This window comes from Microcaecilia unicolor, chromosome 4 (genome assembly GCF_901765095.1).
Source record: "Microcaecilia unicolor chromosome 4, aMicUni1.1, whole genome shotgun sequence".
Lineage (NCBI taxonomy): Eukaryota > Metazoa > Chordata > Amphibia > Gymnophiona > Siphonopidae > Microcaecilia > Microcaecilia unicolor.
Genome location: NC_044034.1, coordinates 315,030,127 through 315,048,555, shown reverse-complemented (window position 1 = coordinate 315,048,555; position 18,429 = coordinate 315,030,127). Strand labels below are relative to the sequence as shown.

The following is an 18,429-nucleotide window of genomic DNA, read 5'->3' as shown; positions in this document are numbered from 1 at the left end:
ATAAGTTGCAGAAGAATATTCTTTGCAAGTGCTATTTCTTAATGTGATACAAAAAATTCTTCAATTTCTTTTAAAGAGCCTGACACTGCTTTTTCAGTTCTGCCCATGATGCACGGAGCTACTGGGAGGAACTTGGAAAATTCTTGACTTCATGGCCTAGAGCAAAGGTTACAAAGCTGTCATGTTCACAAGATATCATCGATGAATATTCATGAGTGAGGTTTGCATGCAGACTTCTCATACATATTCATTGTAAATACCCTAGTAGTCCGACTGGCCAGTAGTCTTCCACAACAGGTCTGGGAACCATTGATCTAGTTTTCCCTTACTTCGGGCCACAGCTTCTTTCATACCTCAGAAAATGCTATTTCTCTAGTCACAGCTTGGGCAGGTCCTCATTTTTTGTTGTCAGATTTTTGGTGTTGTATTGTCATGACATTCTTGTCATGAAGAAACTTGACAATCTGAAAAGCAAAGTGCCGATCATATACAGTTCTGTTAAATCCTCGTATTGTGCATTACAAAAACTGACTGAAATAGATTGTGCTAACAGGTAAAGACCTCCAGGCTCATCTCAAACATTCACACAGATCCTACTTGAGGTATGGATAGAACAAGGAAGAAGGTCATTGGCAAGGCACAAATTCCCACATGTCAGGTGCTGGCAAGCTTGAATGAGAGCTGCTATTAGCATTAATTTATCCCTTTTAGGCTCCGAATGATTCCAAGAGTTGACAAAGGTTAGTCAAGAAAAGTGAGGCAGGCAGCCCCAAAATTCAGCCTCTTTATATAGCTGCAAGCTTAGGCCCTGGTTTCAGACGAGAAGCCTGTGCACTGTAGCGTTGTACAGCAAGAGCAAATTGAAGTGCAGCACTTTCCTTGTTTTACAAAGGATGAAAGAATGAGCCCTTGTGCCCTCCCTTACAGCCAGATTAATGTTCTTTTTGACATTTTTTTCCATAGGGAATGGTGATATTTTAAGAACCGCCTTGTGCTGTTTTTCAGCTGCTTTCCTTGTACACCTAAAACAACTTCTGAGCACTTTAAGAAAGGTCAATGGAAAAAAGAGAAACATTTCTTCTTGCAATGTTCTGGGGAAAGGGACAAGAGGTAAATTGATGAGTAAAACAAAGCATTGCGGTTGCAATGCCAGCCCACTTGAATATATAAAAATAAAGGGATCAAACAGATGGTAGAGGAGACACTTCTATTGGACTAACTCAGTACATCTAACTGTCTTTGGAGAGCTCAGTCCCTTCCTTGGTTCAGTGAAGAAAAATACAATTTATACTGCGTTTTAAATAGTACAGCATCAGAACCAGTGTAACTGTATTGTCTCTTCAGTAAACCAAGGAAGGGAGCCGAGCTTTCCAAAGCTAGCTGAAAATATACAGAGCTAGTTCGATAAGAAGGTCCCATCTACAACATATCTGTTGACTTTCATTTTATGAAGAGAAAAATGTTGGCAATTCTGACCCTGGGAAAAGAGAACAAAATAATGCAATAGATCATTATATAATGGAAACACACCTGGTTAGGATCAGATTCCAATCCAACACACAGATACACCAATGACCGGACAATTTACTATTAAAAGAAAAAAAACCCCACTAAACTTTTAAGACACCTACAGGTGGTTCAATTATGAAAACAATCAATTTGAGATTAACAAAATAATCCCCATCAGCTGCGACAACTGATCCGACGCTAATCACCATGGGCCAGGTTTTAGGGATTGCAGCTGCCATAATACTAATACTCATACAGTGGTAAACTCCAAAAAAATTAATACCTGACCTACAGATAAGGCTTATGATATGATTAAAGATGGCTAAATTGATCCCTAACATCTATGAAAGGCTGTAATATCTAGTTTAATAAACCATAAAAAAGAAGCTAGCAAAACACACCTAGAAGCAATGATATCCCTCTAAAAATCATAAATGAAACCTGAGCTGGGACTTCTGGACTCGAGATTGTCCAGGAGGGCTACCAAAACAGTGCTGTGTCTATATCATATGTCCAATAAGGTGAGGCACTAGAGCCTAAATATATAATCTAGAGAGAAAACAATATAGGATAGAAGTGTTCAAATACCTGGAAAGGTACATGTAATGCACAAGAGGCAAACATTTTTTTTGCATATTTATTTTATTAACTAGCCGTTGAGCCCGTAAAAACGGGCTAGTAAAGGAAGGGGGGGGGGGGGTTTGAAAGCCCCCCCTGGATAGGTCGCCGCCGCCCCCCCCCCCCCCCCCGGAGTCCCCTCCGCCACCCCTCCACCTGGGCCGGGTACCTGGCTTCACTATTCAAACCACCGGAACGCAGCACACAGCTCATCTGAGCTGCCATCGGCCTTCCTTCTCTGCGTGTGTTCTGCCCTCGTGTGACGTAACGTCGGCGAGGGCGGGACACAGGCAGGTAAGGAAGGCCAACGGCAGCTCAGATGAGCTGTGTGCTGCGTTCCGGCGGTTTGAATAGTGAAGCCAGGTACCCGGGCCGGGTGGAAAGTGGGTGGCGGCGGCGACTCCGGGTGGGTGGGTGGGGGGAGCGGTAACGGCAACCCTGGGGGGAGGGGAGCGGTGGCGACGGCGGTTCCCTCACTCGCAGGTGCGCAGGTTCCCTCTCTGTCACGCCCCCATCATCACGTATTGACGCGGGGACGGGACAGAGAGGGTCTCTACTGCGCATTTGCGAGTGAGTACGCCTCTTGCCATTTATATGTTTGATGGCCACAGAATCCAACAGAATCATAAGTACGGTTACAGCATATACTGTAGTCAGAGTATCCCGTGGTGCAATCATAACAACCAACAACTTAACTCCCCCAATCCCACCCCACCCTTCCACCCCATTCCCACCTTCCACCAATGCAACATCTATTCAGGCATAAGAACTGTTAACTATTCAATATTCTACTACGAGCAAGCGGAGTTAGGGTAACCCAAAAAGGGGATCAACATTGAAGAAAACGATTTTCCCTCCGTGAAGATAGATCTTGAATTTCTTTATGTTCTAAGGCACTTATCATGATCATGGCAGACCGCCATTGCTGCATCGAGGGGTAGTCAGGCCGTAGCCAGGTACTAAGAAGAGGCAAACATTTTTAGTGAAAAGGAGTTCTACAGCAATAGGTCATGGCTTGAGGAGGAAAACTGAAGAGTAACATCCCAAAAGGAGATGAACCACACAGTACAGCCTCTCAGCTCAGACAACGGTATCGGAATTCAAGAACGCCAATTAAGGCACAGAGGGTGAAACCCTTGCAAGCAAAGTACAGTGGAACATCGTTAATCAACCTACCATTATTGCGTTTAATCATTTTTTTTTATATGAACATAACATGCCACCCAGCAACATTTAAGTTAATGCACGGAAGTCAATAATATGCGCTACCTAGATTTTCATTGGTATAGCACAATTCTAGGCTTTATCGAAAATGACCAGCCAGTTGGCGAGAATGAATTTCCTTTTCTGGTTCAAGTGTGGCAGTGGTAAGATGTATTTTGCTTAATTCGCGAGAGAGATTTCAAATTCAGTATATTTTTAATTTGAAATGGATGGAAATAAGCGAAAGCGCAGCTACAGTCAAAGAAAAGTTATTGGCTGTGGATAGAGTACATCGGATTTATGGAGGAACAAGAGGCAGAACAGATTGAAATCATGTACCTTAGGCGAATGACAGATTTTGCGAGGAAAAAAGTGTTTTGCAAACCAAAAAACAGCTAAAGACTTAAAAAAAAAATAAGCATAGGCCTACAGGAAGCCCATAATGTAGTAGCCCTGACCAATTAAGTTTAAACATCGGACATTATAAATATTCTTTGCCCTGTATTTTTTTCTAAAAGATTGGTGCAGTAATATATTTAAACATTTCTTTCAATTTTTGAAGTAAAATATAAATTAAATATAATAAATTAATGTGACTGCTACATCTAATGATGATCACACGTTCAAAATGCTATTTTAATGCTGATCTGTTTATAAGTGCTCTGTTTATATGCAGTTATAGAACTTGACTTCCAACAGCCATTATTTTTGGTGCTCCACTGTAGTTGGGTGGCATAAAGTAAGAGTGTACAATTTACAAGCATTACGACAAAGTGGAGGTTTTTGAGTACTTCAGGTCTGCATTCTTTATAAAGCCTTATTCCCAAAAGGATAATGTGTTCACCCCAGTTCTGTCCTATGCATTCTTTCTTTTCCTGTCAGTTTTTCTCTTGTGCTTCTGTCATTTGTATCCTTATTACTTGGAAATCTGTCCCAAATCAGCATTGTCTCGGTTCACGCATTTGAATGCACAGACAGTTTGAAGGTGTAGAGGGTTGAATGTGATGCTTATGTGTGTGAAGGCTGGAACCTCTATTGAAAGGTAAGATTAAAAATATTAAAGAAAATTACATATTAATCACAACCTCCCTAGCTTCTACTTCTTCAGACACTTCTGTTTATATATGCTGCTGGAGATTTTTGCATTCGATTAGAAGCATTTCTTCTGTGACTTCTTTGAGATGACATGATCCCGTAGGCAGGGCTGGTGTTGGACATGCTGGGACCCAGGATAGAGATTAAAGGGGGGGGGGGGGGGGCACCAATCCCTTCTCCTCCCCCGCTCTCCCCACTCACCATGACTTCTTCACACAACACAGACTGACCTTCACCAAATACAGAACAAGGGATCACAAATTATATAAACAGAAATATGAGCACAAAAACTGAACTGGGAACCCCAAGAAGTTAAACTCATCAAGTACTGCAATACTGGAGAAATAAAAACAGAAATGTACTTCATTTTGTACTGAACACAATCAGTGGCATAACCATGAGGAGGGGATGGGTCCCCCTACAAAATTAACATATTCCTTGCTGCGGCTGGTGGGAATTTCCAAGCCTCACCAGCTGTTGCCCAGCTTCCAGAACTCTCCAAATGCAGCCAGCAGCAGTATTTCAGAGCTGCTGCCGCCTCCTATGCCTGCTCGACTTTCACAAATTCATGAAAACTGAACATATGTAGTGGGTTTGGGGGGGGGGGGGGGCTGCAGACAGTAGTGGCAGCTTGGGGATACTGCCACCAGCTGCAGAGATTGCAGATTTCTGGCTGCTAGACCAGAGGAGGCCTTCAGTTGGTAGAGTTTGGGGATCTCCACCAGCTCAGGTATTTATATTTTGCATTTGGGTGGGGAGAAAATGTGATTTTCACCCATTTTGGGCTCAAGCCACCCCTCCCCTAAATAAGCCGCCTGATCCAGCATCTCTCCCTCCCCACCACCCCTAGGTCCACCATCTCTCCCTTTCTCTTCTCTCCCTCCCTACATCCCATTGTCCATCATCTCTCTCCCTCTCTGTTTCTGTGCCCACCATTTCTTCCCTTTTACCTCCCCTCACCTCAGTATGGCATTTCCTCCAGTCTGCTCCACCCCTGTCTGACGTCTCCCTCACCTTTCCAGCTTAAAAGTAATGCATTGTTCTTTGCAGGGGGTTGCTGGCGCAGCAGCAATTCCTTGGCTTTTTCCCTCTGCCACTGTCCTCCCCCTCTGACACAACTTCCTGTTTTTGCCTAGGCAGACTGCGGCAGAGGGAAAGTGCCGAGGTGGCTGCAGTTATCATATCTGAATCGCTGCTGCGCCAGCTACACCCTGTGAAGAACAGTGCATTTTAAAGGTAGTTTGGGAAGGTGAGGGAGATATCGGACAGTGGTGGAGAGGAGGGAAAGATATACCAGCCCACAGGTGGCCCTCTGGAGCCGTGGGGACCAGGGCGGCTGCCCTGTTTGGGTTCCCCCCCCCAACCCTGCCTGTAGGGTGCTTAGTTTGGTATATCTAAACCAAATACATTTAAAAATTGCACAGAACAGAATGGAGCTCCTGCTAAATATTGAAGGCTACCTGATGTTTGCATGTGCCTCAATTTTAAGATTATGCTTCCTGAAGTTCAAGCAGCGCTAGCTCCAAGGCAAAGACTCACATTGGTTGAGTTCAGCAGGTAGGTGTGAAGACAATGGGAAGCACCAGGACACACAACCTGTACATTTAAAGGTTAGTTATATAAATTAGGAGCTAATATTTACACACCCATTGTGTGCATAAATGTTTACAATACTACCATATACACTCGTATGTGTGTACTTACACATGTGTATGCCTAAGTGCTCTTCTGCAAATACACAACCACTATATCTTGCATAGCACATGGGCAGGACATAGGCGGGCCTGCCCCTTATGGGGGGATTCTATATATGGCACCTAAGTAATTTGCATGAAAAATATTTCCACCTAAGTTTTCTGGCTTGTAGATTTAGGCGCACTGGGCCATAGTCTATAACTACACACGTAAATATTGGAACACCCATGATATGCCCATTTCTCGGGCCATAACCACACCCCTTTTTGCCTACACACATTAAAATGTAGGCACTGCATTACAGAATACACTTGTCTCTGTCCTGCTTTTTTTTTTTCTAAATTCTTAATTTGTCCTTTATTTAAGCCATCCTTTGGATTAATTCCATCTGGTCTATATTGGAAGGTGTGGGCTTCAGAATTGTACACAGTAATGTAAAAGAAATGTCACCAGAACATATACAGAGGCACTGTGAACTCCATTTTCCTTCTCTCCCCCCCCCCCCCCCCCCCCCAATCAAACATCAATCTGTCTGTTACCATTGCATAATGTACTTATTTGGCCACCTTAAGATCATCCCCACATCCCCTACAAACACACACAAACAAGAAAAAGAGTTGGAAATGTAATAAAGCATATGCACCTCATTCTTTTCCTACCTTGTACCTTCACATCTCCTCCCACTAACAGTTTCTGTCCCTGCTAAGCCGGTTGTTAATAATTTTCAGTTGTGTATTTCCTTTACTTTGTTGTAAACCCTAGTGAAAGCTGAACCTTATAGCTTTCTTAATGGTTGCTATGTGTACAGTCACCTAATGGTGGAGTAGCTGGCCAATACGTGTTGCCTAAGCACAGCGCCACCCTGTGGTTACAATGTAAATATCCATGCTTTGAAATATAATGGTGATATCTAATTAGATATATTGTACTTGGCTTTATTTTATTCTTTCCAAACAAACAGTATGTTTGAATACTGCTCCATTCAGACTACCTCTTCCCTCTCTCCTGCAAATTAGAAAGAGCACAGATTTAGACTCGTATACAATACCTACACATGCACACAGGCAATGCAGATACATACCTTTGTAGATTGGGTGGAGATAATTCCATGAACCATGCTGTACATACTTTTCTCACTTGCTTCTGCAAAGATAAGTTGATGTGATTATAAATCAGGTAGTAGTTAACTGGGCTGGAGCAGACCTCATTTGGGTCACCAAGAGGAGTGTGTGAAGAATGAGTCTGCTTCCATTTAAAACATGTGTGGAATATGGGGCATTGAAGTGAGTCTGCCTTCCCCTCTTCCACCTCACATGAGCCTGGAAATTAGAGGGTGTCTTCCTTTCACCTGAGACAGCCTCTAAGCATTCCATATAAAGAAAGTACTGGCGGGTTGACTGCAGTAGCATATAATTTACAATGCTGTACTATAAATGACATCTGACTTGCAATGGCTTTTTACAGTATATGTGTGTGTTTATTTTTCTCTTAGATCTGTACCTAGTGCTAATACCATACCAGATATTCAAATTACAGACACAGACGCCCTGGCTGGTACCAATGGAGGATCCAGTGAAACAGGTCAGGAAAGAGTCATGTGTTAAAAGGATGATTGTCTACCTTGCATCACCCCACTTTGGCAATGTCTTCTTTTATTTTTTCCCCCCATGCCTGCCTTCTCACCCAATGTGATAAGTAGGTGCAGGTAGGACAAGCTCAGATTTGTCTTATGATCCAGATTGTTCCTTGCCATTGTGAACTAAGACATTGCTGCCCTTTGCCATCAAGGCAGATCTTGGCCATTTACATACTGGTGCGGGGTGGAATATGGACCCTGTGACCACATTTATTGGGTTTGTCGGTGCTACTTGTTTGGTCTCCCCCTTTTCATTAGTGAAGCTGGAATGTTGCACACCTTGAACACTGAGCTCTCTGAGACAGGTGGCACACAGTTCCTGGTCATGCATTATAGTGCAGAGTATCTCCCTCAAAATCCTAGGGATGCTGCCTAGCATTTCTTAAGCCATATTACAGCCCTTCTTAGTCACTGGAGATTATCGTTTATTAAACTTTGATATACCGCTCTCCATGGATACATAACAAAGACGTTTACAATCCAAATAAAAAATTAGAAAAGAAAGGAATGCCGTGATGTAAATAGGATAGAAGAAAAAGGAAATCAGTTAATCAAGAATCAGCCAATCCTAAAACATAAAAAGTCATCATCTTGGCAGGAGCATCTGAACCCAGGCCTTCACTGAAGTTCAAGATGGAGTGATCTGGGAAGAGCATTCCAGAGAGATGTTGCAATGCAAAACAAGGCACAGTCTCTGGTAGAGCTAAGTTTTTAGCTAATGGCAGCAATTAATTGCAGTAAAGTCCAGATCTTTCTTACAGAGGAAAGATGGATAACAACTTAGATGTACCATGTAATAAAACTTGGGCCCTAGCAACAGACACCTGGTCATCATAAATGATTTAACAGATTTCATACACTTGGATGGAAGCCAGTGGTATTCAGACATTTCAGTCCTCAGATGATCCCTTTTGCTCTAAATGTTTAAAGCAGGAGCTCATGTTATACTTTTACAGGGTATAAATTATGTACTCTGCCTGGTGTAGCTTAACCCTTTCATTGCTTTTGAGAGCCACAGGGGAAGCTTTTTGATGGGTTGGTAAGGTGCTTGTCCACTGTAGGCAGATGACCCTCCAGATAACCACTGCATATTCCAGGTGGCTTAGGTATAGTGAGTGGATCAAATTCTAACTGTGAAAGGGTAGAGGGAGCAGCAGGTTTATCTTCTACATTCTTGTACAAAGAATTTTGGAATCAGTAATTGAATGCAATAACTTCGTTATTGATGAGGTGTTCTGTGGTCCCAGTGCTGTGGAAGCAGTTTATCTGAGGTGACAAGACAGCTTCTTGTTACAAAGCTGAGAAAGTCCTGGTTGTACCATCATGACATCTAGGGACTTGTGGTTCTGCTATTCTTAGAGATGTTGAAGGAGTAGCTTAATGGTTAGAGCAGTGGGCTGTGAACCAGGGTAACCTGTTTCAAATTTTAGTACGACAACTTGTGATCTTGCACAAGTTACTTTAATCTTGTATTGCCTCTGGTACAAATTTAGATTGTAAACCCTCTTGGGGACAAGGAAATATCTATAGTATATGAATGTAACTCTCCTTGAGCTACAACTGAAAAAGGCATGATCTAAATCCAAAATCCCTTCTTTTCTCATGAATGTGTTGAGGGTAAGACCAGGACTGGTGGTGTGTTTAATTATGTGATATTATCTGGTCATTGTAAAGTAACACAACTCCACATAATGAGTCAGGACTAGAGAAACAAAAAAGTGTATTGTAGGTTCCCAGACACATGTTGGGATAAATTGTATTTTTTCTAACGCTTGTGTTCTGAAATTCCTTATCCTCAGTAACTTCCTGTTCAAGCATGGCATTATTGACCTTCTGCCCATTGTGTGGGTGACATTGAAGACACATGACAAGTAGTCAATATTTGAGAGTCCATATCGTTCCCGAGACAAATCATACCTTAGTTCCCAAAAGCTTTGTTTTTCAGGATATTCACAATTACACCTAAAGAAGAATACATATTTTGGAATGTAGAACTACTACTACTTAACATTTCTAAAGCGCTACTAGGGTTACGCAGTGCTGTACAATTTAACATAGAGGGACAGTCCCTGCTCAATGAGCTTACAATCTAAAAGACAAGTGAACAGTCAGTCCGAAAGGGGCAGTCAAATTGGGGCAGTCTGGATTTACTGAACGGTAAGAGTTAGGTGCCGAACGCAGCATTGAAGAGGTGGGCTTTAAGCAAAGACTTGAAGATGGGCAGGGAGGGGGCTTGGCGTAAGGGCTCAGGAAGGTTGTTCCAAGCATAGGGTGAGGCGAGGCAGAAGGAGCGGAGCCTGGAGTTGGCGGTGGTGGAGAAGAGTACTGAGAGGAGGGATTTGTCCTGTGAACGGAGGTTTTGGGTGGGAACGTAAGGGGAGATGAGGGTAGAGAGGTAGTGAGGGGCGGCAGACTGAGTGCATTTGTAGGTAAGAAGGAGAAGCTTGAATTGAATGTAGTAGTATAAACCAGTGTTTCCCAAGTTGGTCCTGGAGTACCTCCCTGCCAGTCAGGTTTTCAGGATATCCAAAAGGAATATGCATGGAAGATCTCCATATAATGGAGGCAATATATGCAAATCAAGTTCATGCATATTCAGTGTGGATATCCTGAAAACCTGATTGGCAAGGGGATATACTCCAGGACAGACTTGGGAAATACTGGTATAAACAACTCAACTTTTTGGATACTGTGTTCAAGAGTTGAGTTTCAGTTTAACTCAAAATTTGGGGTTCCTCTTAGTTTCCTTTTAAATAACCCACATTTTGTTTCCTGAAGAGGGATCTCCATGCTTCTTGAAGCCCTCTTTCTAAAACAGTGATAGAATCTGTTAGACCCTAGCCCAATGAATGAATGAAAAATGCTTGGTTGTTGGGTGTGAGATCTAGAACAAAGGTAGGTAATATGAAGACATGAACCCCTACTTTTTGCAGGTCATGATGCTTCACAGCAGGAAGAGGCACCTCAGCTAATGCGGACGAGGAGTGACGTCGGGGTCCGCAGGCGGACGAATCGTACTGCGACTGATCGACGCATCAGGAGGCATCGGTTCTCTATCAATGGCCATTTCTATAATCACAAGGTGAAAGTTCTCAATGGAGGGAGTAGCATTCTTGTGGGGGGCATCACTGCATTTTTACACTAGTCTTTGTGTAAATAGAGCACAACTGGTAGATAGTGTTACCATAAGTGAAGTTATACCTTATTTAAACAGATCCATTTATTGTATGGTGTGTTTAGTATAGTGGATTTTCCCTATATCCTTACAACCCACAAATCAACCCCCTCATCTATCCACTGCTGGTCAGTCTTATTTTTAGAGAGAGAACCAACCAAGTACATATCTGAATTTTACCCGCTAATTTCAACATTTTTTTTTGTGTTTGTGTTTCTGGTTCATTCAAGCCCAGAACTGGAATCTGCCGAATAAGCCTTCATTTGAAATTATCTGGGGATTTTTCCTGTATTTAATTTTCTCTTCATCCTAGCCTAGAGACAGTCCTTGGCTTGAGTTATGCAATAGGATTCCTTCAAGAAAGGCACAGTCATGGGCACTGAACCCAGCCAGCAGGTGTCACTTTCTCATGATCATTAAGAGTTCCTCCACCATGGCCTGTAAACATTGCCACCATGACAGTATAAGATCTGACTGTGGTCCTCCATATAGTATCGTGCCAAATTTCCAGATCAAGGAAATTTTCTCTCTAGGATGGTTGCTAGATTCATACCAATCAAACATGTTATCTGGATGGGTGGATTTCACCACAACAAAAGAACTTTTCATGCTGGAGGTGAGACAGCAAGGTGGAAATGAGTTAGGTTGGCTTTGAAGATGTTCAGCCTCTTTTATACTTCTTTGTAGTGCAGGGTCAGCCTAGAAATGCACCCTTTCACTCATGCAACATATATATAGAAACAGAGAAAAAAGGAAGGCTGATAAAGACTATATGGCCTATCCAGTCTTCCAACCAATGTCATCTATCATCCCATCCTCTCCCTTAAAGATCATATTTACTTGTCCCAAGCTTTCCTGAATTCAGATAGTCTGTCTCTTCCTCAACTGGGAGGCCATTCCATGCATTCACCACCCTTTCCTTGAAGAAATATTTCCTTAGGTTATTCCTGTGTTTATCCCCTTTTCACCTTCATCCTATTCCCTGTCATTTCAGAGCTTCCTTTCAGTTGAAAGAGACTTGCCTCCTGTGCATTTATGCCTCAGAGGTATCTAAGAAGGGAATTATATAAAGACTGCCCAGAGTTAGGTACTGGGAAGACCTGTGTATTCTGCAAAGGGTACTCTGCGCAGAGCACCCTTTATAGAATATTAGCATAGCACGGATCTCGTGTGTAACTTTAGGTATGGCACTGAAACTTGGTGTAAATGCTGGTGCACATCTAATGGCAGTTGGTTGAGAAAATGACTCTATTCTATGACTTTGCATTTAATTTCTAGGAATGCCCCTGACCCTCCCATAGCTCTGCCCTCTTTTGAGATGCAGTGCAGGGCAGATGTGCAAATGAGTGCCATTTAACACCAATTATTGATTGTTAATGCCTCATTAATATTAGTTTGCACACAGATCTGGGATTTGTTTCCAAATTTGGGTACCTAAATTTTGGCAACCTATATAGAATTTGAGTAAATGTAAATGTCCTGCCTCTCTGACACAACTTCTGTGTATGTGGGAGTGGGACACGGCAGAGGGAAGGGTCTGGTGCCGGCTCAGGCAGCCTGTTAAATCTGCAGAGGCTGCTAAAGTGAGCAGGTTTGATGGACCGAGGGAAGGGAGGGATAAGAGAAAAGTGGTTCTGGACGTGTGTGTGTGTGTGTGTGTGTGGGGGGGGGGGGGGGTTGAGGGAAGAAGGGGTGCTGGACTCATGACAGGAGCTGAAGGAAAAAGAGGGATCAGTTCTGGATTCAGGGGAGGCTGATAAAGAATGGTGTTGGACTCACAGGGGAGGGATTGAGGGAAAAAGAGAAATTGGTACCGGACTCACAATGGGGGCTGAGGGGAAAAAGCGGGAGTGGTGCTGGATTCAGGAGGTGGCTGAGGGGTAAAAAGGAAGTAGTCCTGGACTTGAGGAGGGAGAGGGAGAGTTGGACTCAAAGGGAGAGGGGGCTGAAAGAAGGAGAGGTTCTGAACTGATAGGGGAGAAGGTAGTTGTGCTGAACCCATGGGGGTTGGAGAGAGGGAGGGAAGGGAACAGATGCTGGACCTGCAGGGGTAGGGGGATAGGAGAGATGCCAGGCTATGGGTGAGCAAGCTGGGGAGATAGGAGAAATATGGGAGACCGTTTTGGGGGGGGGGGGGGGCTAGGCAGAGGGGGAGATGACAGACCATAGGGAGGAGAGAGTGAGTAAGAGAAGGGGAAATGTGTTGGACCCACAAGAGATGCAGGTACGGAAACCCTGATGCCATGCTCATTCCCGGGTTGTGTAGGCGGTAAACCACACTCAGCAGACTTTCATGTCTGGTGTACAGTTTGCCGCATTCATAACCTGGGAAGACGCATGGCATTGGGATATGTGTAGCTGCATCTCCTGGACCCAGGCTGGGTTTCCTTAATAGGCTCTGCTTGCCCTGCTTAACACTGAAGCTGTACTTTTTTGAGGGGTGTGGAAGAGAGAGAGGACAATAAGCTGCTGGCCCATAAAGGGGAATTGGAGAGAGAGGGGACAATGGAGTTGCTGCATCATAGGGGTAGAAGGGAGAGGGGACAGGGAAATGCTGGACTATAGGGGTGGAAGGGAAGGGAGAGGAGTGTTGAGGATAGGGAGGTGTTGGGCTACTGGGAGATACTTGGTGGAACCATGTGGGAGAGACCATGGGAGTTCTCGAGATGAGAGAGAGAAGAGGATAAGTACAGAGAGTAGAATTGTACTAATGGGGAGTGGGTGAAAGAGAAGGGCATAGGAGGCCAGGGAAGGAGTGAGACAGGAGATGTAGGGGTGAGAGGAGGAGATGGAAAATTGTTAGGTACTGGCAAATAAAATAAAGGTGGAGGATTAAACAGTGAGCAGGTGAAATTTGAGGAGAGAGAGGAAATATATCAGAGACAGATGTGAGGAATAGAAAAAGATATGAAGAAAGTGGAGAAAGGACAAATGGATGCACTCATTGGAAAGAGAAGAGAGCAAAATATAGGAAAACAGAAAAGAAGAAACTGGGACCAATATGCTTGGAAAAATGAAGTACCTAGACAAGTAAGGTAGAAAACAGTTTTATTTTGAATTTATTTGGTGGAATATGTTAAGCTTTGGGAAATGTGCACCATGGATGTCTTTTCAGTACAAGAGAAAATGCATTTTTGCTTTATTTCTCCTGTGTTGTGGTGCACGCTAGTTTGTCTTGGGTTTCCCAGTTCAGTTTTTGTCATTATAGTTCTAATTTGTAATTCCTTGTTCTGTATTTGGTGTATGATCAAAGTGTAGTTTCTGCACAGAACTCTGTAGCAGTCCCACTTGTTCTGTTTTACTAGTACTGTAGTAGATGTATTGGTGTTCTAGGGCTCCATGTAATATTTGTAGTGCTGCCTGTTCTTAAGTAGGTTTCTTGTTTAAATTATAGGAATCAGTGCTACTGCAGATTTGCTACATGTATATTTAGATAGGGTTTTTTCATGTTTTGTGTTTCAAAATGTGCCTGGTAGTGGAGAGATGTATTTAGCTATTACTGAGATAACGTGGGAGTCAGAAATTTTTGTTTGTTTGTTTATTTGTATTTCCATGGCGAAAATGTGTTAATTATGATCTGCACCATTTGTTTGGAGGGGTGGTGGAGATAGGATTTTAGTGAATATAGAGCATGTTTACATTTAATTTATAAGAACCAACGTACTGTATCTGACCAAAGGTCCATGAGGATCAAGTATGCAGTGTGTCACCTGACTGAGGAAAGGTTGAGAATCACTACTTTAGAGTAAAACAGGTTTCATATGGAATTATTATATTTCAACTGTATTTTTTTTTCCATTTGTTTCAGACCTCAGTGTTCACACCAGCCTATGGCTCTGTAACCAATGTTAGAATAAACAGCACCATGGTGACTCAGCAAGTTCTTAAACTACTTCTTAATAAATTCAAGGTAAGTCCCTGTACTAATGGATTTTTATCAATGTATGGGTCAATTTCAAAAGGACTTGTGGTTTTTAAAGCGACTGTTAAATGTATAAGTCCCATGACTATGGATTTTCAATGGCATTGTATGAATAATGCTGCTGAAAATCTATCTAAATACTCCAACGCACTTCAGATAATGCCAGGAGTGAGTGAGAATATCCCATCTAACTAATATATGAAGCGGTGATGTTCAGCTGCGAGCGAGAGTATCTCTAACACATGCAGCCGTGATATTCAGCTGCGAGTGACAGTATCTACTCTAATACGTGCAGCCGTGATATTCAGCTGCTATCTGTATAACTAAGCAGTTTAATTTAGGCCTGCGAAAGAACAGGTTTAACTTAAACTGCTTAGCAGCAATATTCAGTCAGTATAGATATGGTATAGTATAAAGTGGAAAGTGTGTTCTATGTTTGTTCAACACCTTTCACTATCCAAACAGCAGTGCTGAATGTATGTATTTTTTTAAACGCCATTCCAGACTTTCAAAAGAAAAAATACATAACTTGCCACTGGGTCTGACTATTGACCCATAAATACCATCACCTGTAGTTGGCCTCCTGATACCATTTTGTAATTTGTGGTAGCTCAGAAATCAAGGAGGCTACAAGGAAAGAGGATTGAGTATCTCCCCTGGGCTGAGATATTGAGGATGGTTGAGGATAGAGACAAGGATAAATGGAGACATTCACGATATGTAAGATAAAGATTCCAATATCCTAAGCAGAGTGAAAAAGTAACTCTTGCTATAGCAGCCACTGATGCCCCCTAGTGCATGCTTCATTGGTTCAGAATAATGCTCAAAAATAGATTTTGCAGTAGGATCATGCAGACAAATATCTACTACTACTATTTATATAATGCCACCAGGTGTACACAGCAGCACTGTACAGATACAAGACAAAGTCCCTGCCCCATTGATCTGATCATTTAGTCAAGACACATAGATAAAACCCAGAGGCTTTGAGTTAAAATCAAGAGGGCTATGTTTTAGGAGAACTACTAGAACCAGGTGGATAACAGATGGGAGAGGGGCTTTATCGTGGGCTACCATGCAGATTAATTGGAGGAGTAGCTTAGTGGTTAGAGCATCCAGCTTGATATCCAGGGGTGCCCAGCTCAAATCCCACTGCTGCTTCTTGTGATCTTGGGCAAGTCACTGAACCCTCCGTTGCCTTGGGTACAAAATTAGATTGTGAGCTCTCCAGGGACAAGGAAGTATCTGCATGCAGTGGTGTAGCTATGTGGGGCCATGGGGGCCTGGCCCCCCACAAAAAAATTTGCCCTGGGCCCCTGGTTGGCTGGCAGAGGTCCCCAACCCCCGCCAACTGGAGACTTCATTCAGTGCTGGTCAGCGACGGTGCCGCTGCATTGCCTGCCCTGATTTCTCTTCCCATCACGTCCGGCACACTCCTTTTAATGAAATTGAGCAGTTTCACTGAAAGGAGCATGCTGGACGTGAGGGGAAGAGAGAGCAGGGCAGGCAGTGCGGCAGCGCCAGAGACTAGCACTGGATGAAGCCTTCAGCTGGTGGGGGTTGCCAGCCAAGGTATTTGCGGTGGCAGTGCTTCAGCTGGCGGGGGTTGGGGACCCCCACCAGCCAAGATGTACAGCGGCAGCAGTGGGTGGGGAGCAGCAGGGTGGAGGGGGTGGCGGCAGGGCGGCAACCAAAATGTGCCCCCCCCCCACCTTGGGATCTGACCCCCCCTCTCATTTCAAGGTCTGGCTACACCCCTGCCTACATGTAACACACCTTGAGCTAGTACTGAAAAAGGGGTAAGCAAAATCCAAATAAAAATTGCCACCATCCCTATAATTGCAACGGGATTAATTCACAAAAAGCATAGAGCAACCTGTAATAACATTAGCATGGGTTATTATGCTTTAGTGAATCTCACAACTTTTCAGTAATGAATTGGCTTCAGATTGGGAAAGGAGAGCTTTAAATGAGTAAAGCTGCAAGAAACGAGACCTCTGACCTCTTAAGTCTCTGTAAGAAAAATAAAGTGAGGTGAGTTCAGCATTGTCACACCAATTAGTTCTTCAGAGGTGCCTTTTAATTACAAGACAAATGCAACATACAAACTGGAGAAAATATTTTGTGACCAAACTGATGGTCCAGGAACAAAAGAAAGTTGTATATGTATTAGAAATTTAAAACCAAAGTTTTTTGAACATTTTTTCCTCTTTTTTTTTTTTTTAGATTGAAAATTCTGCTGAAGAATTTGCTTTGTACATTGTCCACACCAGTGGAGGTGCGTTGAATAACTGAATGTTTCAATTGTTTGGAAGGAGTCCAGGATAAATTATCGTTTGCCTAACTTATATGGCTGGGCACAGAATGAGACTTTCATAAACTCTTAATTTAGCTCCTGGAAAGGTGCAGACTGCATCAGATGAGGAATAGGTGTTATCTCCTTATTGCAGACCGATTTGGTCAAGTACTTTTTCTGCCTGTACCCCTGTCTCCCGCCCCCTTACCTCATTTTGCCAAGCTGTAATTGAGGGTTGATGGTACTGTGGTAATAGTGAGTGGGGATGCTGTTTGGGATTTCATAGTACATCTATGATCTTCAAGAAAGAACAATTTTTGTATTCTTTACTGCTACAGAAAAGCAGAAACTGAAGGAATCAGATTATCCACTTATTGCACGTATTCTACAGGGCCCATGTGAACAGGTCTGCAAGATATTTCTGATGGAGAAGGACCAGGTCGAAGAAGTCACCTACGATGTGAGTTTCTATGTCTATAATCAAGTTTGGTTATGTTCTAACACTTATATTGTTAATATTATATTTACCTAGAATGCAGTACATTGATTGGCGATTAAACCAAATAAATAAATGTGCACCAAATGAAATCCTGGTTGGGCAGCTGCACTTTGATAAGGAAACCCCCTTTGAAAATAGATTTGAGTTCCTCAAAGAATCTGAGGTTCCTTAATTTCCCAAGGACTAAATTTATGTCACCAGAGATGATTTTAAGAAATTACTTTAAAAATGTTCTCTCCATCTCTAATTATTTCCTCTCCTAAAGCCTTGTGTTTCTTTGCTGTCTGAATTTAACAAATTCCCTTGGAAGTTTCTAGTAGTAATACCTCCACTGGGGCCTCTCCTTTGGTGACTTTGTCTAGAAATGGATAAACTTGCCGTTCTCAATGCTTATCTTGCTAAAAAAAAACCCCAAAACATTTCTTAACTTTTTTGGCCATAAAATATGTATCTAGGGAAACTGAAATGAGAGAAAAACCTTTTCTTCAACAAACATAGAGTTTTCTCTGTTGGTGGAACTTTCTTTTTACACTTCCCTTGTACATATTATGTTACTTATAAGAAAGTTAAATGTTTATTCTGATCCTTTGCATCTGGAAGTATTTTTGTTGGACAAGTAATCAGGGTTATTTATTTAAGTCCGCTTTATAAAATTCTCTCTTATTTCTTTTGTTTTGTTCCGATACGGGATTATATTTTGACCTCTACTTGGATATAATTTATTTGGTGGGCTTAGGGTGTGCATTTCTTCTCCATAATGTGGTTTGGAAAATATGACTGT

The 18,429-nt window shown here is 42.7% G+C and overlaps 1 protein-coding gene across 5 annotated transcripts in view; it reads left to right on the top strand.

The window, feature by feature from the left end:
• The window catches only part of RASSF2 (Ras association domain family member 2), an 84,963-nt gene that overhangs the window by 54,110 nt on the left and 12,424 nt on the right, over positions 1-18,429 (top strand). For all 5 annotated transcript variants that reach the window (XM_030201848.1, XM_030201847.1, XM_030201849.1 and 2 more), the window contains 5 exons: positions 7,613-7,701; positions 10,690-10,838; positions 14,740-14,841; positions 17,080-17,131; positions 17,488-17,609. In XM_030201848.1, coding sequence (XP_030057708.1) covers positions 7,613-7,701; positions 10,690-10,838; positions 14,740-14,841; positions 17,080-17,131; positions 17,488-17,609 — 514 coding nt within the window. The remainder of the gene's footprint in view (positions 1-7,612; positions 7,702-10,689; positions 10,839-14,739; positions 14,842-17,079; positions 17,132-17,487; positions 17,610-18,429) is intronic.